The sequence below is a fragment of the Tiliqua scincoides genome, chromosome 5, assembly GCF_035046505.1.
Source record: "Tiliqua scincoides isolate rTilSci1 chromosome 5, rTilSci1.hap2, whole genome shotgun sequence".
NCBI lineage: Eukaryota > Metazoa > Chordata > Lepidosauria > Squamata > Scincidae > Tiliqua > Tiliqua scincoides.
This window is the reverse complement of record NC_089825.1, coordinates 6,642,042-6,667,020: the sequence shown is the minus strand read 5'-3', so window position 1 is coordinate 6,667,020 and position 24,979 is coordinate 6,642,042. Positions and strand designations below refer to the sequence as shown.

At 45.3% G+C, this 24,979-nt stretch overlaps 1 protein-coding gene across 1 annotated transcript in view; it reads left to right on the top strand.

Annotated features, from left to right (window-relative positions):
- The first annotated feature begins 3,713 nt into the window (after positions 1 to 3,713).
- XYLB (xylulokinase) overlaps positions 3,714 to 24,979 on the top strand; it is a 91,057-nt gene continuing 69,791 nt past the window's right edge. Inside the window, exons 1-8 of the mRNA XM_066627498.1 lie at positions 3,714 to 3,781; positions 6,640 to 6,722; positions 7,437 to 7,506; positions 12,397 to 12,477; positions 13,349 to 13,435; positions 17,343 to 17,471; positions 18,783 to 18,848; positions 20,922 to 20,994. Of these exons, the coding sequence (XP_066483595.1) occupies positions 3,719 to 3,781; positions 6,640 to 6,722; positions 7,437 to 7,506; positions 12,397 to 12,477; positions 13,349 to 13,435; positions 17,343 to 17,471; positions 18,783 to 18,848; positions 20,922 to 20,994 (652 nt within the window). The 5' untranslated portion in view covers positions 3,714 to 3,718. The remainder of the gene's footprint in view (positions 3,782 to 6,639; positions 6,723 to 7,436; positions 7,507 to 12,396; positions 12,478 to 13,348; positions 13,436 to 17,342; positions 17,472 to 18,782; positions 18,849 to 20,921; positions 20,995 to 24,979) is intronic.

The window sequence follows — 24,979 nt, the reverse complement described above, 5'->3', positions numbered from 1 at the left end:
GTTGAAAAACACTCAAGGGACATTCTCCCTTCCCCATTGAATGACTTGCTTGCCTACTTTTCATCAAAGCGAATGCACTGTCAATTCAGAAATTTGACCAAATATATTAAAGACTCAGTCCTATTCAACTTTCCAGCACCAATGTAGCAGCAATGCAGCCCCGAGGTAAGAGAACAAACATTTCCTTATCTTGAGGAGGCTTCCACATCTGTCCACCACCACAGGATGTAGCACATGCCCCTTTGGCATGGCTGCATCAATGCTGAAAAATTGGATAGGATTGGGTCCTTAGTCAAATTGTAGCTCCTCCCAAGTCATTTAAAAATTGACATTTAATTTTCTAAATATTTATTTTGTTTTATGCTAAGAACCAAGGTCCCCCCAAGATAATAAGAATCAGACTGAGCAGTAGCATAGCTAGAGGGGCTGCAAAGCACTTTGGAGCCATTTTGGGAAGAGGATCAAGATGGAGGTGAATGCCTCCGTTTTGCTCCCTCCACCAAAAATGACTCTGATGCTGCCATGGTGAGGCTCCCTGCAAAACTGAGTGCTTCTCCCCGCTCTAGCTACGCCACTGAGTCTGGACCCATCCTTTAAAGGCAGGTAGGCCAAGCACACCACATAATTCTTCTTGCATCTTTGTCCGCAAGCACATTCCAGTTGCTTTGTCCTTACTGCTGCTTTGCACAGATTTCATCCTCGGTGTACTCCAGAGAACATCATGGGACTTCTATATCCCCTTGTTGAGAATTTTTCTCTAGAGGGGTCTTCCTTCATTTCATAATGAAAGACATAGAGAATGCAACAAAAATTAAAAATCCTTTTTCCCCCAATAATTTTTATTATATCCTTATCATTTTACAATGCATCAAACACAAGTATGTTATTAATAGCTCCAATAAATAATATCTTCCCAGTACTTAGTTTAAAAAAAACAAAACCATTTCCCCATAAAATAATTTTTTCCCAGCCTTTGTTTTAACATATGCAGTTAATCTGGTCAAAACTGCATATACCGACTCATGCAATTTCCCCCCCCCCATCATCTATATTAGGTACCATATTTATCCTCCAATATTTTGCATAGAAAATTATTGCTTAAATAAGGACCCTGTGAAATTATGTCTTTTCTGAGTAGTATCTCATAAACGTATAGATGTTCATGAAATGTCAGTAAAGATTCTCCATCTGAATTATGTCCATTCTGTGAAACGGATAATAGAAACCTCAGTGCTGAGATCATTTCAGGAGAAGGATAGTCTGTGTGAAGGATAAAGTCTCCCATGGCTACTACTATCCCAGCCCAGTACAGGGTGGTTGGATGCTGCAAGGTGAACAAACTTTCCTTCATAGTCTTTGGTAACACAAACAATAACTTCTGTTTGACAAATACTTTTCACTCCTTAAGCTGTTTCTGTCCAACGTTGCATATATGCAACAGGGACCAAATGGGTACACCTGTGGGCTGGGCAAAAATGGGTTTAAGACAGCAACCCTAGGCACGCTTTCCTGGGAGTAAGCTTCATTGGACAGAATGTGACTTACTTCTGAATAAACATGCAAGGCTTACACTGTAATACACTTTAGCATCTATACAAGCCCTTTGTCTATACCAGGGGTGCCCAAACCCCGGCCTTCCAATGTGGCCCTCAGGGAGCCCCCAGTCTCCAATGAGCCTCTGGCCCCCTGGAGATTTGTTGAAGCCCGCACTGGCCCAACGCAACTTCTCTCAGCATGAGGGCAACTGTTTGACCTCTTGTGTGAGCTGTGGGATGAGAGCTCCCTCCACTGCTTGCTCTTTCACATCTGTGATGCAGCAGCAGCAGCAAAGGAAAGGCCAGCCTTGCTTTGTGCAAGGCCTTTTATAGGCATTGAGCTATTGCAAGACCTTCATTCGTTCATATAAGTTCATCTTTAATATATTCATTTATGTAAACTTATGTAAATTTATTCAAATTTTAAATGTAAATTGATTCTTCCCCCGCCCCCCGCCCCCGCCCCCCAGTGTCAGAGAGCTGATGTGGCCCTCCTGCCAAAAACTTTGGATACCCCTGGTCTATACCAACTCACTTGTGTTCTTGTTTCTAAAATTAAAGAAATATAAAATATGGAGCTGTGGCATTGGAAAGGTTTGCGAAAGGGTTTTGAAATATTTAAAAACTATACAAAATCGCCGCGTATGAAACTTTGCTATCAAAGAGCAAAGAAAAGGCCTGAGTTTGTACTGGACAGTTGCTAATCAATAAGTCAACAATAATTTTCAAGAGGTATTTGATAAGCCTCATGAGCATAATGTGAAGGCTCAGTTACTTTATTGCTAACTTCAATGATATCTACATCACAGTATAATACTGCTGCTGACCTATTTTCTTTGAGCCAAAGGACTCCAAGGTCAAACTCTGTGGGCCTGAGACGCAGAAATGGAATGATAGAGGAACCTGCTCTGTTGGATTTCTGCCTGCTACGTAGCTGTTAAAAGCACAAGGTGTGTTACATCTACTCTTGGCTTCTTTTCCTCAAAAATATTACTCTTGCTCAGGGATGGGCAGTGGGTGGGGAGGTAGGGGAGGCAGAGCCTCCCCCACTTGAGTCCTTTGAAAAGCACTGCTGCTGTGTGAGGTGTGCAAACACCCACAACCCACACACTTTTGCTCCCCCCCAGAAAGGCTCTGAAGGGGAGGCTTCTTGTATCTCACAGCAGCCCACCAGCTGTCTCATGGAGCACACAAAACCACAAAAGAGCTGCATCCTGGTGCCCTCCCTTGCACCTGGCCTTCTAAGGCAGCCTATTTCTAAAACCAGGAGGTTGCACAAACTTATCATGGCTTGTAACTTGTGATGGACTTCTCTGCTAGAAATCTGTCCAATTCCCTTTGAAAGGCAACCAGGCCAGATGCCATCACCACATCCTGTGGCAAGCAGTTCCACAGACTAATGGCACATAGGGTAAAGAAAGGTTTTCTGTGGTCTGTCCTAACTCTCCTGACACTCAGTTTGAGTGGATGTCCTCTGGTTCTGGTGTTGTGTGAGAGGGAGAAGAGCATCCCTAGTTAGGTCAGTGGCAGTCCAACCCTATGCATGCCTACTCAGAAGTAAATCCCAAGATAGCCAATGGAGTTTATTCCTAGGTAAGTGGGGATAGGATTGCAGTCTCAGAGCCCAATCCTATGCCTGTCTACTCAGAAGTAATTCCCATGATAGTCAATAGAGCTTACTCCCAGGTAAGTGTGGATAGGATTGCAGCCTGAGAGCTCAAGCCTATGCAGTCTACTCAGAAGTAAGCCCCATTATAGTATATGGAGCTTACTCCCAGGTAACTGTGGTTAGGATTGCAGCCTGAGTTTGCACGTCTACTCAGAAGCAAGTCCCATTATAGTAAACGGAGCTTACTCCTAGGTAAGTGTGGATAGGATTGCAATCTCAGAGCCCAATCCTATGCCTGTGTACTCAGAAGCAAGTTCCATTATAGCCAATGGAGCTTACTCCCAGGTAAGTGTGGAGAGGCTTGCAGCCTGAGAGCACGATCTTATGCAGTCTACTCAGAAGCAAGTGCCACTATAGCCAATGGAGCTTACTCCCAGGTAAGTGTGGAGAGGCTTGCAGGCGAGGTTGGCCCCCCTGATCTCCGGGGGAGGCGGGGCGGGTTAATGCTCACCCGAGGCTTCTGCCCTCGCCAGCTCGGGGGCGCCCGCCCGCGCCGAAGAGGAGGAGGAGAGCCATGGCTGCGGCTGCAGCGCCCTCCTCGCCCTGCTACCTGGGATGGGACCTGAGCACGCAGCAGGTACCCGCCCCGCACCTGGGCGCCGCGACGGGAAGGGCGCGCGCGCGCTCTCAGCGCTTGCAAGGCGCGCCGCGGACTGGACGGCGCAAAGGGAGCTCGGCGCTGGCAATGGCAGCCCAGCCTCTCACTCGGAGACACGTCCGCCCGCGCGCCCGCCCGGGGGCGGAACTCCGTCCAGCAGCCCAGCGCGAGCGCGCCAGGCGCAGGGGAGCGGGCGCTTTGCGCGCTGGGGTTGGCACGCGCAGGGCTCCCTCTCTGTCTCCGTGCGCGCTGCTGCTACAGCCCTGCCCAAGGCAGCCCAGGCCTGGGGCTACAGGCCTCCGCTTGGGAGCCCCGCCTGTCACAACGTGGGCAGTTCTGGCTTCAGGAGTGCAGGCTCAACACACAGGCAATAGGCGGGGGACGCCCGCTCAAAGGGAGCAGGCCAGGAAATGTTTTTTTACCCAGCCTGTCACTGGTCTGTGGAACTCCTTGCCACAGGATGTGGAGATGGCAGCTGGCATGGATGCTTTACCCAGTGTCATTGGTCTGTGGAACTCCTTGCCACAGGATGTGGTGATGGCATCTGGCCTAGATGCCTTGAAAAAGGGTTTGATAAATTGATGGAGGAAAGGTCTATCACAGGTCACAAGCTGCGATGGGACTATGCAACCTCCTGGTTTTTTAGAAGTTGGCCACCTCAGAAGGCCAAGTGCAAGGGAGGGCATCAGGATGCAGGCCTCTTGTTGTCCTGGGTGCTCCCTGAGGCATCTGGTGGGCCACTGTGACATACAGGAGGCTGGACTAGGTGGGTCCTTGGCCTAATCCAGTGGGGCTGTTGTTATGTTCTGATGTTCTTATGATCCACTGGGCAGGAAAAGCCACTTGGCACATGCTCAGAGGGGATGCAAAGCACTAAGTTTACAGGGAGCCTGAACACGCTGTGCAAGAGACCCCTCTCCTTCAGAGCCATTCTGGGTGGTGGGAACAAAATGGAGGTGATCAAAGGAGAGGGGCCCTTGCACGCCGCGGGGAGGCTCCCTGCAAAACTTAGTGCTTTGCACCCCATCTAGTAACACCACTGCTCAGGTGAAAACTGTTTCTCATCATTGCAAGCTCTGATGTGAATGATAACCTGAAAGACTTTTCATTGCTAACCTGAAACCAGATACAACAGGGGTGTCAAACTCCTTTCATTCAGAGGACTGAAGTTAGCATATTCATGGTGCTGCTGAGGACAGGAAGTGACATCCTAAAGTGACATCATGAAGTTGAAAATGGCCAGAAATGAGCGCTTCATTCTCTTGTTTTGAATGTCAATGCTTGAAGTCATTTCAGACAACCCAGGATATTGTGCTCTTTGCCTAACACTCGAACTTTTAAAATTTATCTTTCTAGAAAGATGCAAATTTGAAACTCAAAAACACCTCGAAACTATTATAAAACCTTTAGAATAGGCAAACTGAAAACTCCAAGTCCCATAGTGACAAATTCAACCTGTACTTGCTGAGTTATAGGAAATTTAAAGGAGAAATTAAAGGTTAACCTGTGATGTTTAGTTGAGGTTCGTAGATTAAAGGGGAAAAAACAATCCTGACTTTCTTTTAGCTCTGATGAAACTGAAAAAGCAAAGAAAGTGTTTATTGCTAGTTAAAAATTTTCCTCTGGTCACATGTGTTGTGTGTAAAAAAAAAAAATGACTGCAGTGAAGTCTCTTCTTTCTTTCAAAGGGTGTAATCCTATCCGATGCAGGTTTGGTGTAGGCTGAGGTGCAACTCTGAGTAAGGGAATTTCCTTCCCTTTACCTCAAGAAATGCCCCAGGCAGCCCTATGGGGCTACTTGGATCTGTGACCTCAATTTTGCAGGCATAAATTCAAGTGGCCCAATTAACCCTGCTTGGGCTGGGTATGGGGGTTGGGGTCTGGCCTGATCTGCCTCCTGGGCTGCCCTCCCCTCACCCAGAAATGGCTCCCCACCTCAGTTCCTCCCTCCCATTACCCTCTTACACCCCCTCTGCCAGTCTGCCTGGACTGGCACAAACCTACTGCCTCCAGGCACACGGCAGTATCTGTGAGTTCTGTGCACTGGCCTGTCCTACTTCTGAGTTGTTGAGAACGTGTTTTTTGGTATGTTCACAACTGGCTGGGTGCCGGCACAAGGGACCTGTGCCGGCTTGGTGGGGAGAGTTTGGATTGTGCTGCCCAGATCATAAATCCCAGCACTTTTGAGGGATCATTGAAGCAGAACTTTTTTGGGGCAGTGAGTACAAATGGCAGGAGGCCTCAATTACTGTATTATTGTTGTTTAATATGAGGGAAGGGGCTTTAGTAGCCTAGATTTGAGAACCCAGTAAAATGGTTGTTGTTCAGAACTTTAGTTTTACTGCTGTATGTTCTAGTACAAATCCTTAAACTTGGACATGCTGTGTAAGGACAAGGAGTGAGGGAAGAACATTTTGTTGCAGGTCCACAGGATCATGAAATAGCAAAGGTGAGATGGGTTCAGAAACAATAAACTCCTCCCCCCCAGCAGTAAAAAAAATGAGTTGTGGGTATCTGAGATGAATGGGTATATTTTGTACAGTGTCAGCTTGTGATAAACATAAAAAAGAAGACATTCTATGAGAATGATGAAGAATGGTTAGGGACAGTACTGAAATTTGGAGGCATTTTAAAAAAAATTTTAGATCCCCTTCAGCTAGCTTCTTCTTGACACTCAAGAAATGGAGAACTAATTGGGCAGGAGGGCAATCACTTTCTGGACATGGTGTGAAACACAGAATGAACTAGCTACTCTGATTGGTCGCATAGCAATAGCCAATATCTCCCAGTGGAGACCTGCATTTTAAAATTAACGATCTATTTTCTTCTTTCTCCAGCTGAAAGTAGTTGCTGTAGATGAGCAAATGACAGTCATCCATGAGGACACTATTAATTTTGACAAAGATCTTCCAGAATTTGGGTATGTTTCTTTCCTTCTGCCACAGCTACTTTTCAGCTCTCTCAAGGCTGCTGTAGCGGGAAACATAAGGCCTGCTTGGATATTCTTTTCCCCTTCCTGACTGCTGTATGTGCTGAAATTCCAGCCATTGCAAGTCTATGCATTTTTTTGGAAAACCTGCAATGCTTACCTTGCTGCCCCCTTGTAGCTATTCTACTGGGAAATGGGTTTGGGGTTATGGTTCTGCATGTTAGCTAGCTAACTGCTTTCTGACACGCAGAGCACTGACCCACAGCTCAAGTAATATTAACGATTATTAATGAGTAACTTCTACAGAAGAATGGGAAGTGCCATTGAAGGTCTTGGAAGTTGCACATGCCTCTTGTCTGTCACTGATGGGAAGAGGTGAGGTGTAAGGTGCCTCCAATGCAGGCGCGACCTTTTGAAAGACCCTCTGCAGATGCCGAGCTTCACTTGTGTAGATCTTGTTGAAAGATCAGAGAACTACATAAATATTGTCCAGTGGATTAGTTTTCTTTTGTATGCTTCAACAATTCAAATGTACAAGGTTGACTGTCCTTGCTGCGCCCACAAGCGTATTTAATTTGTGTTGTGTTCTCTGGTCACAAATATTCGTGAGACAAAATTTTGCTGGGGGTGGGGGGGAGGGAATGCAAAAATAATGTGTTTTGTCCAGTCTTTGATTGTGTTTCTTAAATATTCCGCTTCTTGCAGCACTCAAGGTGGTGTCTATGTTCACAGTGATAGACTGACAGTGATGTCACCTGTGTTAATGTGGGTAAAGGTAAGCATATAACATTTGATGCACATTGCTAGTGCCTGGAAAAGAACACACATGGCTCCACTGTTGCCTTCAAATTCCCCTCCGACTCTTTCCACTTGCACCCCTATTTGCTTTTTTTGAAGGTGGTACTTTTTCCATTTACCTGGGTGTCTGTTTCAGAGGCCCACTCTCTGTGCTAGCAAGAAAGAGGAAGCCGCTGTAAGCCATAGTGATCTCCATGCCTGCTTCAACTCTTTGCTTTGGAAAATATGTGATGCAATGTCTAGAGTCTTTGTTTTGGGTACGAGAGATCCAGGTTCAAATCCCTACTCTGCAGTGTAGCTGACTACTACCTGAAGTTACTATCCTACTTCACAGGCATGCTGTGGGGATCCAGTGGCAGCACAGCTGTGTGGAGGCTTTGAAAGGTCTTATAAATGCTTTTACTGCACTAATATCACAATCTGATACACCTCTACTTAGAAATAAATCCCACTGAGTTCAGTGGAACTTATTCCCAGGTATGAGTGCATAGGATTGAAGACGAAGGACATTTTACAGTACATGTGTGGTTTTTTGATCTACCATATCTCTTGCAGTACATATGAGAGCTGGAGATCAGATCGGTCCCAGCAAAGATCCTGTAGTATGTGGAAACAGAAACCAGGGACATGTGGTCAGCTCAGCCTCTCTTGTGTTCACACACACACACGCCACCCAGTTTCTGAGTGGTTGTGCTGGTCACAGGGAAGGCTGAGCCACCGCTGCAAGTTCTAGTCTCTCTGAGAGACTCCGATACGGTCCTGGTCTCTCTGCGAGACTGGGGCTTGTGGCAGCTCGGCCTCTGCTGTGATTACACACAGGTGCTGCGGCTTCTAGGATTGTCCCCAGAACACCTTGTGGTGTAATGTCACCTGGTAGCCATTCACGCCTTGTCTCCCCATAGTTGAATGTTGCCATATGTTAATGAAATATCTTCCTTGCTTTTGAGAATACTTGATATGTGCTAAATGCTAAACATAAGAAGTTGCTGTGTTATCCCTTTAGGTGAGGGTGGGCATGCTGACTTTGTATCCTGCCAAGTTGAATGCAGCCTCCTAGAACTGGCAGCAAATGCTATTGCCTACCTGGGTCTGGGAAAAGAAGGGCGTTCTCAGGTTTTTTTTGGTAGGCCACTGTACAGTTTGGCTTGAGCTGGACATTGTGCAGACCTGGGTGAGGGATTGATTGCCAGCCATGTCAGAAAATGCAAATGAAAGAAGATGCTCAGCTGGACTTGGAAGGTCCAGGCTTAGGACTCAAGGGGCCAGAAACAGTGCTGGTGGCCTTTCTTGTGCGCTCCTTACTTTAGCAAAGTGGAGGACTAGGAGTGTGAAATAATTGTCCAGCATAGACTCTGGAGATGTGGTGAGGAATGGCATCTTCTTCTCATCCTCCTCAATTAGGAGCTGCTGCTGCTTTTGATATTGCCTGTTTGGCTCTATCTGTGTCATTATAAAAGATTCAGCTTCTTCGCTCAGCATTCTTGAAATTAGGCTATTCAGGAAAGCATTATGCTTTCCATACCATCATTTGCTTGTTTTTGCTTTCTGACTGAACGTCGTTAAGGTTTCTTTTGACACTGCAGTTTCTTCCATTGTTTGAAGGATATTTCTTCTTGTTTAATTTAATTAGTCGCATTTTGTACCATTGTTTGTGATAACAGATGTATTAATTTTGAAAAGATGTCAGAATTATTTGGGGGTAAGCTCAGTTTTGGTATAATTACATTCTCCATGCTTGGAGCCCAGTCCTAAAGGTGGTACTGCTGCCGGGTGCAGAGGTGCCAAAGCGGTGACCTTTGTATCTTATGGCCCCATGGCAGCTGCCGGAGGTCTCCTTGGGGGAAGGGAACTTTTATTCATTCCCCCAGGGAATGTCCCAAACTTTTATTTATTCCCCCGGGGAATGTCTCAAGCCCCGCAACGGAGCTTCTCAAGTCTGCACCGCCCATTTTCCCAGCACGGAGTTGAGAGACTCCATGTTGGGCTTTCCAGCCTGACGCGTTCACGATCTGGTGGAGCAGGGCTCCACCAATCTCACCCCCTCCCGCCTGGTTCCTCCCCACCCCATTCCACCTACTCCCTACCTCCCCCACCCTGATATTGCTTAATGCTGGCCAGCACCGCTGCAGCAGCGGACCTGCCATTGAACAAAAGGAGCAGATGCCTTGTGGAGCCTTGTGCGCTTCTAGGATCGCACATTAAGCCTCCCGAGCTCCCGATGTGGTCAGAAACTGTGCTTCCGGTTTTCCAGAAGCACAGTTGAAGACCTCAGGGAAACCTCAGAACGCTTTCCCAGTAGATCCTGGAGTCGCGTGAGGCTCCATCGCAATCCAGGTAGGTAGGTGGGAGGGTAGCTTCGTGTGGGGAGGCGCCATCGCAGACCTTTGCCCCAGGGCGTCATGGAGGCAGGTTTGCCACTGTGCTGCTGGAGCGCTGGCCAGTGAACGATACTGAGGCTCAGTGCCAACTGACAGTGGCCCAGCATTGGTGGCCCCTCCTGTTGTGTGCTGCAGGCACGCCTTACGGCATGTTTATGACACCCAGCATCAGCAGTACACTTGGCACTAAAGAGCTCAGTATTGGGCTCTTAACTCCTGTTAAAACTCTGTTGGTCTTTCGTGCTTTTTAATATTAAGCAATGTTTCTCACTCTTTGTTTTATGGGAAAGAGAAACCAGTTTGGTTCCCCTTTTTCCTCATTTAACTGTTCCACAGCTAAGGTCCCTTAGGGGAGACCTTAGGGATCCCTTAGGGGTCCCTTAGGGGAGACCCTTAAGGTCCCTTAGGACACAGCTGGGTCCCTTAGGGGAGAAAGGCGGGGTAAAAATAAAGTTATTATTATTATTAACACTGGAACTTTTCAATAGGTGTTCTTTGTTTTACACCCTTGTTCTAAACATCTTAATTTGGCAGCAAGACCAACTATTGTAGTGGTTCCTGAATTTTTTCAACTGGCAGCTCCCTTGACCTACTCGGTCACTGGCTGATACTCTCTATTAGGGCTATGATCCTATACATTGTTTAGGGTGGTGGGTTTTTCACGAAGGTTCTCTGGCTCCCCTGGCTGGTTTCCATGTGTCCCCTGCAGAGCCACATCTCAGTTTGGGAACCAGTGAACTAATGGAAGAAATTCCTGTAGTTCTTCTTTGGTTAATTATAAATGTACCCCATGTAGTAAAATAGAGATTCATCCACAGGTTTTATTATATTGGAAAATTGGTAGTCTTTGGTTATATCTTTGTTGCTGCCATAAGCACATATATTCATGTAAGAGTGATAGTTTTATTACCTTGCGGTGAGATTTCTTTTTAAAAAGTAGACATGAACCTAATAAAACTTCAGGCAGCAGATCTGAGCATGAGAAACATTTTCATCCAATTAAATTTAGGCTTGTAATTTGTCTTTAAAACGTAACAAAAACTCCATGTAAATTCACTCTTAGGCTCTGTCTCTGTGCTGATGCAAATCCATGCTATTTTCATACTAGCTAAGTGCAGCTAACTCCAGCAAATGGCTGAACATTGGCCATGCAAATTTGCACAGCAGAACCACACAGCTGTTAGTGTGGCTGCTTTCCCAGTATGCGCTTGCTTGCTTGCTTTCAAGAGTGCTGGCATGGGGCTGTTCTGTGCTTGATGTCCTAAGTTCCCAGGAACCTTTGCACCGAAGCATAACCTCCCATTGCCTGGAAGTTTGATGTTTTGGTGTACAGCTTTGCTACTCAACCTGATTCAAAGTCCTGAAGGCACACAGAGCTTTTGCATGAGCAAGGCCTGCCCTGTCCACAGGGGATAAGCATTTGGAGCTGTCCCTTATGTGACAAGGAATGGAGAAACTTGTGCACTCTGGAGTGCCTCAGGGCACTGAATTGGACCATTGGGAATGAGGGAAAATGCCTTAGAAAACGTCAGTTCTTTGAAACATCTCGGCTTACCATCTAAATTTATTTTTATCAACCTTGACACGTTTCATGGTATAATTGTGTCTTTTTGAAGTCCAAAGAGGCAAGGGAAGTCGTAAGGGCAACATCAATATGTTTCTCGATGTGTGCAACTGTGTGTAATGTCAGTCTAATGGATGCTTCTAATTAGCCAAGTGTATTGGAGAGGAAACAGTTTTGCAGAGGAGGAGTGCTTAGCTCTTGTCAAGTTTGTTTGTTTCTGCCTGAAATAACCCCTCGCCAAACCCGTTTATTCCTTTCAGGGTACCAGATTGTATTTGTGAAGTATATGCTGCTCTGAAAACCCGTGGTAGCTTAGTAGTAGTGTGAAATTTCAGGGGAAAGCAAGCAGGTCAGGTCCTGTTCTTAACATCTTCTTAACCTCCCCGCTTTCTCTTTAGCAAACTACCCATGTCCAAGGACTGCTTGGCTCATTGGGCTAATATTCCATGTGGCAAGTTGCAACGTTTAATTTGGCTGTGAGAATTGGTGTTGGTGTTTAAATTTATTATAATAAATGCAATAAATAAATAATTTATTATTTAGATGGTCTGTCAGTGTACATAGTGCTTTACATATATTGGGGGGATGGATGGACACAAATTTCTGCCAAAGAGGATTACAGTCTGGATAGGAACAAGGGGAGCAGCAGAGGTAAGGGGGACAGAAAGGAAGGCTGAGAAGAATAAGCAGTTACTGTTGTACTTTAGCTTAGTTTTGGACTTGTATGAAGAGTCCCCCCCCCTTCTAAAATAGTGCTCATGCTTAATTAATATATGTAGTTTTTCAAGAAATCTACAAGTCACCTATTATTATTCTCCTGAATTCTTATTGCTCATGGCAGGTGTAGACACTCTTGTGTAACCCTGATGGTTCCAAAAGTTTCCTAAAACATTTTAATCAGTGTTGTTCATTTTTGTTCTTCCAGGCTCTGGACATGATCTTAGAAAAGATGAAGTCTTCTGGATTTAACTTCTACAGAGTTAGAGCTTTGTCTGGAGCGGGACAGGTTAGTTAAAAGTAGAGCTGCAAACTTTAATCAGTGGGCTGCACAATCCTAACTTGCACTGGAATGGGGAGGCCGGCAGCCCTGTCCTGAATCCAGCGCGAGTTTGGGGCTGAAAGCAGCTCAGCCCAGGCAAGGGGAATTGCTTCCCCTTATCCCAGGGAGAGCTTCTGCTGCTCCAGTGGGTCTACTCTGATCTGCGCCACCTAAAGAGGTGGTGCAGATCCAAAGCCGCCCTGAGCTGCCCAGGAATGGGGATAGGATCTGGCATAAGTGCCAGATCCTGACCCCGCCCCCACCACCCCGCTGCCTGCCCACGGGACCGCTCACCACCCTCCCTCCCCTGCCCTGAAATGCCTCCCTCCTGCCCTCCCCACACCTCCCCCGACCCCTGAACCGACCTGCAAAGGCTGGCACAAACTTACCGGGCCGGGGTGAGAAGGTATTTTGTAGAACATCCACAAGGCTGTGCAGATCAAACAAAGGTGGTTTTTATAACTGGTGCTTCAAGAGTTTATTGTTTGATTAATCAACTAAAGTTATGTTTGATTAATCAGTGAGGGTGATTTTTAATTAGTGAACCTGGTACGTGTTAATGGTAAGTGTTCGTTTTTTTTAAAGGTGATTTTGGTCCTAGTGTATAATAGGACATGGACATTAAAATGCTATCTTTTGTTGCAATGACAAGTGGTAGTTTTTGTCACATACATACTATAGTATCCAAAAATGACACCAATACTGAAATTTTGGTAGTATGCAAATGCTGTAATGGATTGAAGCTGTAATAGATTGTACTTGGGAATTCTTTTTCGAACCTTAGTTTCTCACCCTGATCTGATTTATGTTGTTTTTTTTTTGCTCTTTTCACTTTCAGCAACATGGGAGTGTCTACTGGAAAGAAGGAACAAACTCTGTTTTACAGAATTTACCACCTGATCTTCCTTTACATCAGTCGCTGAAGGTAACTTCCCTGTAGGAGTTTTGGAAGGAAACTCAACACTCTTTTTCGCACTAATCCTTCATGGTTGTACTGTACTTTCTTTTCCAACTGGCTGTTGACATTAGAAGGATGCTTTGTAGTCAAGACAGTCCCAAGGCTTTCCAGCATCTGAGGGGGTGTATCAGATCTTTGCCCTCCCTTTATCTAGTGTCTGATTGGTTTCTGCTCATCCCACTCCCTGGATTGGTAAAGGAAGAGGGGAGTGGAATTAGAGAAACTGTGGGGAAGAGAGCTGGTTCTCCATTCTTCCCCTTCCACTCTGTCCTCCTCTTCCAGTCCAGGGTGTAGGAAGCGGCGGTGGTGCAGTGGAGGTGCATGGGTGGACAAAAGTGAGTGCACCTCATCAATCTGTGGGGTCAGCTCTGTTTGTACTTTTCTTAGCTAAAATCAAATGGATGATGCTTATGAATGAGTTGTTTTCCTCATCCAAACATCATTTTTCATATTCATTTGGCCCTTGAGAAGGGAAAAAAGCAAGTGATTGTTTCTTTCCTTATGAAACCTCTCCTCCCTCCCCACTAAGAAACTGGGGAAACTGTCAGACAGTCCCATAATTGCTTCACGGTATGCCAAGCCCTGTGTGGCTCTTCAGCCTGCCTTGTGACAAGCCAGTTTGGTTTTGCAAATTTGCGTTTCTCACGTTGATACTTGTACTGTAGTAAGACTGTAAGGGTACTGTATGCCCTTCTGTCTCACCACAAACCCAACTGAGATATACAGAGTGACCCAAAGTAAACTTGGTGCCTGAGAGTGGAGTTGTGCCCAGCACTGCCCATCTTTTCGGTCCATTTCTTCTTACTCTACTTAGAGCAGTGCTCATAGCTTGGTGGCAAAATATGCTTACTTCCTGTATTGATATTGGCAAGGAGAGTGGTGGAGTGTGTTTTCCTTTTGGAGGCTGGTGTCTCTTGTTTCAGTTTATCCCATTTCAGGCCAGGGGAGGAAGCAGCCTCCCTCCCATCGCTCAAACTAGAGTGAAATAATAATAATAACACAGGTATTTATATACCGCCTTTCATGATCATCAGATTTCTCCTCAGACTTTATTTCAAGGCGGTTTAAACAGGCAGGCTATACTAAATCCCTATAGGGATTTTTACAATTGAAGAAAGTTCTGTCTTTCAAGAACTGCAACATTTCAGATGGATCCTTTTATGATCTGGTATCACATTCTGGCCTCCAGTTTCCTCCCACACAAGCTGACAATCCTTCATATCTCACTTGAACGGCGGCCAAAGAGCAGATGGAAAAACTCTGCAGCTTGTCAGCTGCTTCAAGGTCTCGCAGTTCACAGTGCCGGTGGCCTCGAACTGGCGACCTTCAGCTGTTATCTTCAGGCAAACGGAGGCTCTACCCTTTAGACCAGACCAACACTTTTGCTCAGCTACAAAGAGGCTCACCTGCAGCTGCCAGGATTTTGTCTGGAGCCAGCAGATGGGATCATAACATGCCAATCCTCCTTGTTTCGCTGGTTGCCAGTTTGTTTCTGGACCCATTCAAGGAGCTGGTTTTGACTTTTAAAGCCATGAATGATCTGGGAATCTGGGACCAGGGTATCTTGGGAATCACCTCTTCCCCTCTCCTTCTGAACAGTAGTGTAGCCGGGGCGGCAGCACAGTAAGTAGTGCAGGTGCCACAATGTTCCATGTAAGCAGCTCCTCCCACCTGCTGTCAGAGGCATTCCAGGCATAGACAGCAACGCACAGGCAGCACGGCACATTAGGTGCCTGCAGTACTTACCGCACCACTCTTCCTCTGGCTAAACTACTGCTTCTGAAACCCTTCTCTTTGGTCCATAACAAAAAGGTTTGGTGCAGTGAATAGGTGCGAGAGGACCTTTTTATTGTGCTGCAAAGAATATCCCTTCTGTAAAGTCAGAAAACATAGCAAAACAACAGAAAATGACCTCTAAATTTCCATCTTTCTTTGATCTGAAGCAGCGTTCACCAAACTCTGGTTCATGGGCCAGATTAAGTGCTGATCCATTACGGGCCAGATACAACACTAAAGCCCTCACCGTTGTGAGCAGTTCTTACAATTCTGCCACGCTGCTCATAATCAACCCACCCCGTCTCTACAGTGCAACCGTCTGTGCAGTCGTGTACGCCCTGAAATCTGGGCTCAGAGTCTGCTGGGGCAGTGGGCTACTAATGTGATATGCCCAGAGCGTTGCTCTGTTGCTCACAATCAATGCTCGGAATGGGGAGGGCTTTTTTGCAATGAGTTTGGTCATGAGTTTGGTGACCGCTGATCAGGAGAAAGCATTTCCTCTCTAATGTTACCCTGCCCCAAATATTCTACTAACGTGTAGAAGAAATGCTGTAAGTTGTTCTGAGCCCATGGGCTTTAGATGTCACTGGTGTTGGTGAACTCCTCGAAGTGGGCTTGGAATGGAATGAGCGGCCAGTGTAGCCGCCAGAGCAACCATGTGGAAGAATTGGCTCACTGAGCCCCAGTGACCAATTCTGCACTAAATGCAGCTTTCAAACAGACATAAATACCTAGTTATTATTATATACCGCCTTTCTGGTCATCGGATTACTCCTCTGACTCTATTCAAGGCAGTTTACATAGGCAGGTGTTTCTAAATTCCTCAAGGGGATTTTTACAATCATGGAGGTTCTCTCTTTCAAGAACCAACAACATTTCAGAAAGGATCTTCCTGGTTTGGTCTCACTTCTGGCCTCCAGTTCTCCCACTGGCTGACAGGCAGCTCCATCTCTCACATGGAGGGCAGCCAGGACGCTTCTTGCTCACACCAAGAGCAGGTGGAATCACTCAGCTCGGCTTGTCAGCTGCTTCAAGTTCTCGCCATTCTCAGCCGTTCAGGGAGCCGCCAGTGTCCTCGAACTGGCGACCTTCTGATGTTATCTTTGGGCTAACGGAGGCTCTACCCTCTAGACCAGACCTCCTGCTCATCAAGGGTAGCTCCACACAGAGTGCATAACAGTAGTCTAGGTGAGATCTCACTGTGGCCTGTCTGATTCAGATATGGTCTCAGCTGACATACCAGCCGAAGCTGAGCAAAAGCCCCTTTGGCCTCAGACACCACCTGACCATCCAAGGCCAGCTGTGGATCCAGAGGACTCCCAGGCTGTGCACCTCTTTCTTCAGACGGAGTGCTACCCCATCTAGAGCAAGTTAATAGATCTAGTACCTGCATCATGGTCTTTTGAACTAGGATATCTCTGTCTTGTCTGGGTTTAATTTCAGTCCATAAGCCCTCATCCAGGCCCCAATTGCCTCCAGGCAGTTTCCCAGGACTTTGACAGCCCCTTGGAGGCTGGTGGAAAAGAGAGATAGAGCTGGGCGTCATCAGCATATTGATGACACCCCACTCCAGATGACCTCCCCTAGCAGCTTCATGTAGACGTTAAACAGCATGGGGAACGGAATAGGTCCCTATTAGTCAGTGCTCCAGGTGCAAAACAAGTTTTCCTCCAGCTTCACCACCTGGGTCTGATCTGCCAGGAAGGAGCAGAACCACTGCAAAACAGTGCCTCCAAGCCCCAACCTAGTCAGCCATTCTAGAAGGACGCCATTGTTGATGGTGTCAAAGGCCACTGAGAAGTCGAACAGGACCAACAGGGATGCGCTCCCTCTGTCAGGTCCTTGGTGCAGGTCATCAATCAAGGTGACCAAGGCCGTCTCCATCCTGTAGCCAGACCTGAAATTAGATTGAAAGGAGTTCAGATTTCAGGTTTTTATTTGTCTTGTTTTTAGATACTGTAGGTCACCTGAACTGTATTTTAATGTAGAAGCTCTGGGTATACGTAATACATGTGATGATCTTCTTGTAGCCTCCCTTTAATGTAGATATAAGTGTAACATTGGTACCATCTTTCTGACAAAGTTCTTTTTTCTACAGTCTTGTTTTTCTGTCAGCAACAGCCCTATCTGGATGGATTCCAGTACATACGCTCAGTGCTGCTGTCTCGAGAAAGCTGTTGGAGGGGCTCAGAAGCTTGCTGAAATTAGTGGTTCACGAGCCTATGAGGTGAGAGCTATCCAGTGAAAGGCTAAGCTATGGCTTTTGAGGCTCCTAGCCCAATTTAGAATGAGCAAGAGGCATCTAGTGTGAGCGTGTGCTAAGACCATAACAAACCATTCCTTTCATTCTCTCCTTGGTCATATACCCACGTTTAACATAGTGGTTCTTGACCTTCTTTGGTTCACAGATCCCTTTGAGAATCTGATGAAAGCTAAGAATCCCCTCACATACAAGTGCAACACATGCACACAATTTTTTTTTTGTCTCAGTTCACGGATCCCCTGAAGCTCACCCATATACCCCCCACACCAGTTAAGGCCTCCTGGTTTAACAGATCCTTAACGTACCTTAACATCTTCTCTGTTCTTGCTAAGAGAGAAGTTAAAAAGAAGGGGAGCAAGAATATAGACTCTTTTTAAAAGAGGATTATATACACCTCCCCCATTCTTACTCCATGATGATGTTACATTACTCCTTTCCATGATGTTTCTTCAGCCATAAAGATAATGCTCTGTATCAGAAGTTGTTAAAGTTGGGATTCTTTCATGACTTCATGGAATATAACCTTTTTTTTTGTGGAAATAAAGCATGCAGTGCTGAACAACCTTGTTAAAAATTTAAATATCGTATACAGAAAATTTACGTTCAGATAGCAATCAGGTCTTGCCTACAATATATCTTTAGGATTCCGTGCATGCGTAATGTAAGGAAGTGGCTACTGCCTGTAAACAGCTCTGCAGTGTTCATACCAATGCTGCTTTGTTTTCTTTGAAATTGTGGCGGCTTTGCACATAGCACTCAAAGCTCTTCACGCAACTGTCTTAGTAATCCTTGCAACCTTTGTGCACAGTAAGACAGCATTGTTACCTCCTTGTTACAGATGGGTAGGGTGAAGGTCAGTGGCTTACTTAAGGCCATCTTTTCACACACTAACAGTATACTTATGGAACTGTAAAGAGATTGCAAAAGATTTGAGCCTACTGGAGACATGGTCATGGCACCTGCATTGTGTTGGAATCCTAACTGGGTGACAAGTGCAATTCATTCTCTTCATCAGCCACTTCTGAAATGTAAATTGTGGCCAGGAATATTTTGCTGCTTTCTTTCCCTTCCTTCCCAAAAGGCAAGCAAAATTCTTGTGATGAATCACTGCATTGTAGTCTGTTTAATGTCTCTTGCAGCCAAACAGCAGCTTCCATCATGCATCAGGCAAATTAAATATCTAAAGTGCAACGTACTGAACTCATTATGCCAAGTTAATGATTATTGACTCCATTTACAGTTTGTGTTCCTAAGCTCTGGCTTGTCTTTTCTCAGCGTTTTACAGGAAACCAGATAGCAAAGATTTACAGCCAGAACCCCGAAGTCTATTCGAAAACTGAGGTTGGCTAATATTCCTACCCGCTTATTGGAGATTGCGACTGAGTTTTTTCTTTTGTGTTGATATTTTGGAAGAGCAACTTGTGAAAACATATGTGCAGATTACACTAAGATAAATAAGGCAACATTTAGAAACTTCACTAAACGGGGTTGTAGGAAAAGGTTTAATAAGAGCTGCAGCTAATGGGTTCATCATGAGGGTCTTGGCTGCAGACCAAGCCATTTGGTCCTGAGGGCATGGCTTTGTGCTAGAAGTGGTGTGAACTACACAGGGTAGCTCTCTCCCCGGCCCAAACTTAGGTGTGTCCTCAGGCTTTTTGCAGACTTCCAGTGCCTTTAATGTATGAAGGTCGAATCCTATTCAGCTTTCCTGCATTGATACAGGTCCTGGGCAGTGCTGTAGCATGATAAGAGAGTTAAGAGGTAGGGAGAAGTGAGGTATGGAGTACATGAGCTGATTCTTACCTTGTTTCCCATAAGAACAGCCCCACTGATCCTAATGATCCTAAGCATAGAATTGGCCTTCTTCACTTCTTCTTCATAGAATTGGCCAATTCTATGCTTAGGATCATTAGGAAAGGTATTGAGAACAAAAGGGCTAATATTATAATGCCGTTGTACAAATCGATGGTAATGCCACACCTGGAGTATTGTGTCCAGTTCTGGTCGCCGCATCTCAAAAAAGACATAGTGGAAATGGAAAAGGTGCAAAAGAGAGCGACTAAGATGATTACGGGGCTGGGGCACCTTCCTTATGAGGAAAGGCTATGGCGTTTGGGCCTCTTCAGCCTAGAAAAGAGACGCCTGAGGGGGGACATGATTGAGACATACAAAATTATGCAGGGGATGGACAGAGTGGATAGAGAGATGCTCTTTACACTCTCACATAACACCAGAACCAGGGGACATCCACTAAAATTGAGTGTTGGGAGAGTTAGAACAAACAAAAGAAAATATTTCTTTACTCAGTGTGTGGTTGGTCTGTGGAACTCCTTGCCACAGGATGTGGTGATGCGGACAGGCCTGGACGCCTTTAAAAGAGGATTGGACAAGTTTCTGGAGGAAAAATCCATTATGGGGTACAAGCCATAATGTGTATGCGCAACCTCCTGATTTTAGAAATGGGTTATGTCAGAATGCCAGACTCAAGGGAGGGCACCAGGATGCAGGTCTCTTGTTATCTGGTGTGCTCCTTGGGGCTTTTGGTGGGCCGCTGTGAGATACAGGAAGCTGGACTAGATGGGCCTATGGCCTGATCCAGTGGGGCTGTTCTTATGTTCTTATGTTTCATCGACCTGTCCACCACCACCCCAAGATCTCTCTCCTGAACTGTCACAGACAGCCCAGAACCCATCAGCCTATTTGTGAAGTTTTGTTTTTTTGCCCCAATGTGCATGATCTTACACTTACTTCCCTTTTTGTTTTCATTTGCCTTTAACAGCTAGAAGTTTGTCTGGCTCAATTCCTTCAACTTGTATACTTTGGATGTGGTCCAGTGACAGTTAAGCAAGTACTTAACTCTTCCACTGAAATTATTGGCACTTAAATGTGCTTAATATTTTTTGAAATAAGTTTTTAAGTAGCAGATAAATGGAAGTGAACATACAGGGCATCCCACAGGACCCCCTGTGGATAAGGAAGCCCACGAATGATGAAATCCGTGGATTTTGTGGCCCTGTAATCCTCCAGAGGTGATGGGAGCTGTGCGCCTGTTTCCTCTGGAGGATGTTCTGAGAGCTGGGGAAAACTGCACATGGTCTCCACAGGCCTTAGAACTCCTTCTAAGGACTTTGAGAGGCCTTACAAGACCCTCTTGGTTTTCGGGGGAAAACTAAAAGTTTCATTTTTGAGGCCCAGTGACGCTCCTTTCTCCTCTGAAGGGTCCATGTTGGGCTGATCCCATAGGTTCTAAACCTGTAGATCAGTGTGCCTTGACCATTTTAGTGCCTTGCCAGTATGCCATGAGATGGAAAAGGTTGAAAATCACTGCTGTAGATGATCAAATCCACAGGCCTCAAATCAGCGGGTCACAGGGGCGGCTTGTATTAAGAATTCACTTTCATGTTTCTCTTTCAGAGAATTTCTTTGGTCAGCAGCTTTGCAGCCTCTCTTTTCTTGGGTTCTTATGCTTCCATTGATTACAGTGATGGTAAGTGTCTTCACATTTTTTTAATGTGCTCAGTCCAACTTAGAGGTATCTGTCTTGGCTACTGGGCGAATGAAAGGAATAGCTTGGCTTCTGCCAAGGTAAATCCTATTTCACTAAAGAATTCTAGTAGCGTATTGGCCAATGGCACAGCTATGCAGTTCAGCAGGAAAGGGATAGGCAGGCTAGGATGAAAGGTACAAAATGGATTTATTGTCGTGATTTAACAGACTAAAATGGTGCATAGCTAAACTTACCCACTTGCTCAAGTTAGCTAGACAAGGGAAAACTGGTTCTAACTATTTACTTGCTGCTGAACCTGAAGTGTAAGCAATTGTTAGGGAAGAGAAGGTGGTCCTTAGAAGAAAAAAGGGGCATGTAATCGCATGGGGGAGGAGAGAAGGGACATATGGGGATTTATGGGTTCCGAAGGGACCTGTTATTAAGAAAAGAACTCTTCTAGTAGGCACTCAAAACCATGTACAGCTGTATACATTATATATGTGTTTCATACACATACGTGCTTGACTGGGTATCATTAAGCTTAGTTTGCTAACCAGATTCAAGTCCTATTTTCAGATTGTGGTTGAGAGGGTACTGCGTGCACTGTTAGCAGAGGCTGAAGTTTCTACCTGTGCAATGCTTAAACCGTTATTAAGGGCAAGGATGGAGATGGACGTGGAGGGAGGAAGCTTGTGGGAGTACCCTGGTCCACTTAATCATGATTAAGAGGTTGCCAGCTACATTGACCCAAGTGGTGCACAACTGCAAATGAATCGGGCACCAATAGTAACAGCCAACATGTAGAACAATTTCAAGTAATCTCTAAGTGGTGATAAAGTGTACAGCTAGCTGCAATTTGGTCTCTCTTTCTCCTCTGTATTGCTCCTGTTTATTTAGATTTCAAAGCAACATCTTGGAAATAATCTTCTGTTCATTATTTCCTTTGTTTTTGCTAGGTTTATTGCATTTCGGTTGTGCAACTTTGAAAATACTTGGCCCAGTTGTTCCAGTAGGACAGGTCTTCTAAAAATTCCTATAAATTGCAGCAGAAAATGTATGTGTGAGAGGCTGGACTGGAAAGGGCAGTTCTAGGAGGTGCAAATCTCTTCCTGTAAAACACTTTGCACTTTTGTTGATTGATCTTTTTAAAATGCCAAAAAGCTATATTAGAATGACAAATTATTTCCATTTATACTGTGAATTTTTTTTTTTAAGCAAGATGCTCTTGAGATTAAATTGCTTAAATATGTCATTTGATGTATTATCCTTTTTAAAACCATTCACAACCTTTTAAACAAGTAGCCATTTTACTTCTACTGTGGATAGGCCTTATTTTTTTTCCTCCTAGGAATGCTGCTGCATTATCCTGGTGATTGGCTGAGAGCCTGAGTGATGCAAGCAAGGTCTTGATTACCTCAAAGGCACTTCCGGATTTGTTGTTGAATCTGGGATTGTCGCACGTTATTCACTCACTCTACACGAGGGAGGGGAGTTCATATGTTTTCATCATCTACCTACTACCCACCTTTATTTTCCTTGTGTTAAGGAAATAATCACGTTTCTTAATGACGAAAATCCAGCTTTTGTGAGAATAGCAGAGCAATGACCACGCACGTGGGGTATTGTCAGCATTGTTGTTCCATCTTTTCTTGAGCAGCATGGCAACTCAGCGTGTGGTTGGTCTGTGGAACTCTTTGCCACAGGATGTGGTGATGGTTACTGGCCTGGACGCCTTTAAAAGGGGATTGGACAAGTTTCTGGAGGAAAAATCCATTACGGGGTACAAGCCATGACGTGTATGCGCAACCTCCTGATTTTAGAAATGGGTTTAGTCAGAATGCCAGATGCAAGGGAGGGCACCAGGATGCAGGTCTCTTGTTATCTGGTGTGCTGCTTGGGGCATTTGGTGGGCCGCTGTGAGATACAGGAAGCTGGACTAGATGGGCCTATGGCCTGATCCAGTGGGGCTGTTCTTATGTTCTTATGAATGTCCCAGTAATGTTCCTCTATGCATCACCCAGAAGCATGGATGGACATAGCACCATGCAAGCACCCCAAGACAGCTGCATTTTTTGTGGTGTGGAAGGAATGCTGCCTGGCTGTGTAACAAGTGCACCTGTAACTCCCCTAGGTGGTCTTTCTTTTTTTGTCTTTTTTATCCTCCCAGCAATCTTCTTTGGTATGCTGGACACTGGAGTAGTGACTGGCTGTAGTCACCTAGTGAACTCATGGATCAGTGGGGTTTGGAATCTGCTTTTCTGCATTCAGACACAACGCTCTGCCCTCTACTCCAAAGGGCTGTGTTTTCTAATAGAAATTAAGAAGTACCATGCTTACACTCAAGCCAGTCAGAGGTCTAGTTCAAATGTCATTCTAGGTTCTCATTCAATGATTTTCAACCTTTTTCATCTCATCACACTGACAAGGTGCTAAAATTATCAAGGCACACCATCAGGTTCTTGGCAGTAGACATGGCATATGGTGCTGCTAGTAGGTGGCTCACATCCCCCAATGGCCCTACTAATAAATGACCCCCTCCCAAAGCCCCGCAGCACACCTGCAGACTATTTGCAGCGCACCAGTGTGCCATGGCACACTGGTTGAAAATAGTTTAATTCTATGAGAGCAAAGCCGCCTCAGGCTGACTCATGCGCTCACCCTCTTTTCTCTTTCTCCTTTGTATGCGCAAGAGGAAGTGTTCGAAAGCTTCCACTTTAGTTTTGAACTAAGTAAAATTTCCAGTTGTGCCCACACTTGAGGAACTGTGTCAGCTTTGGTTTCTTAACTAACAATAGGCCATTGTCAGGCTATGCAGATTCCCCTCCCCCTTTGCTGTCAGGTGAGTGAACAATAAGCCTTGAGCTCTTCTCCTGAGTTCTTTTGGTTTCCTCTGGGGAAGGGTCACAGCTCAGTGGTAGAACACATGGTGTTCATGATCCTGGGTTCAATCACTAGCATAGCCAGTTAGGAAAGAGATCTCACGTGGCAGGTATTGGCAATACAGGGCTGGAAAGTCCATCAGCTGGTACAAGGCAGTTTCATATGCCCCCTCAGCAATGAGCCTGAGCGCAGTTGGGGTAACTGGATTTGCCTTGAGCCTTGAACAGTTTTCATCTATTATTCCAAAGCAAAAACATTTTGTGTCAAACTTTTAGTTCTTTGTTCGTTTTCAACAATATTTTTTTAATATCCCTACTTAATGTTGCATTAACATTTATGCAGCCCCTAGTAAAAATTCCCACTGTATTTCTTGGTCACCTTGAGTGACTAATCAATAATGCTTTGGTGTGAGATACTGTATCCATTCCATCCACTTATTGAGCATCCACCTATTGCACCCACTTTGCATCTAAACATTGACCTCTCTCGGCATTCATCATTGGACCAAGACCTGAAAGAGGTGGAGGATGTTCATCCCTGGCTTTATATCTATACAGAGTTGCCCAAAGAACCATAAGCAATTGAACATGTTTGGTTTGAACCTTGGAGTGGTGCCATTCTTCAGACTGTTATTTAATGAATACCCAGGACAGGAGATAATGGATTCCTGTCTTTCAAACAGCATCTTCTTGTGTAAACCTTGAGATTGCAAACCACAGCTCTATGTATGCAAAATCCTTAGGAGTCCTTCCTTATTTACAGCAGAATCCTATGTGTGTCTGCTCAAGATCCAGCAGGGTTCTTCTTATAGCTTTAAGTAAGTCCCGGTTGTAAATCCCATGTAGGGCTTACCCCCAGGGAAGTGGGTGTAAGATTGCAGCCTTAATTTCCTCCAAATCACAAGGTGCAGCCTCAACAAATGAAGCAATGCACAGCTTCAATGACTTCAGTAGAAGAACTAAGCTTGTACTTTGTTTAGCTACTTACAACACTTTATAAACCGTTTTTTTCCCCTCCAGCTGAGGCTCAAATAATCTATAATAAAAATTATTCAAATTGTTATCCATAAAACTATGTTGGTAAAAGCCATCTTTTTATGGCTTTA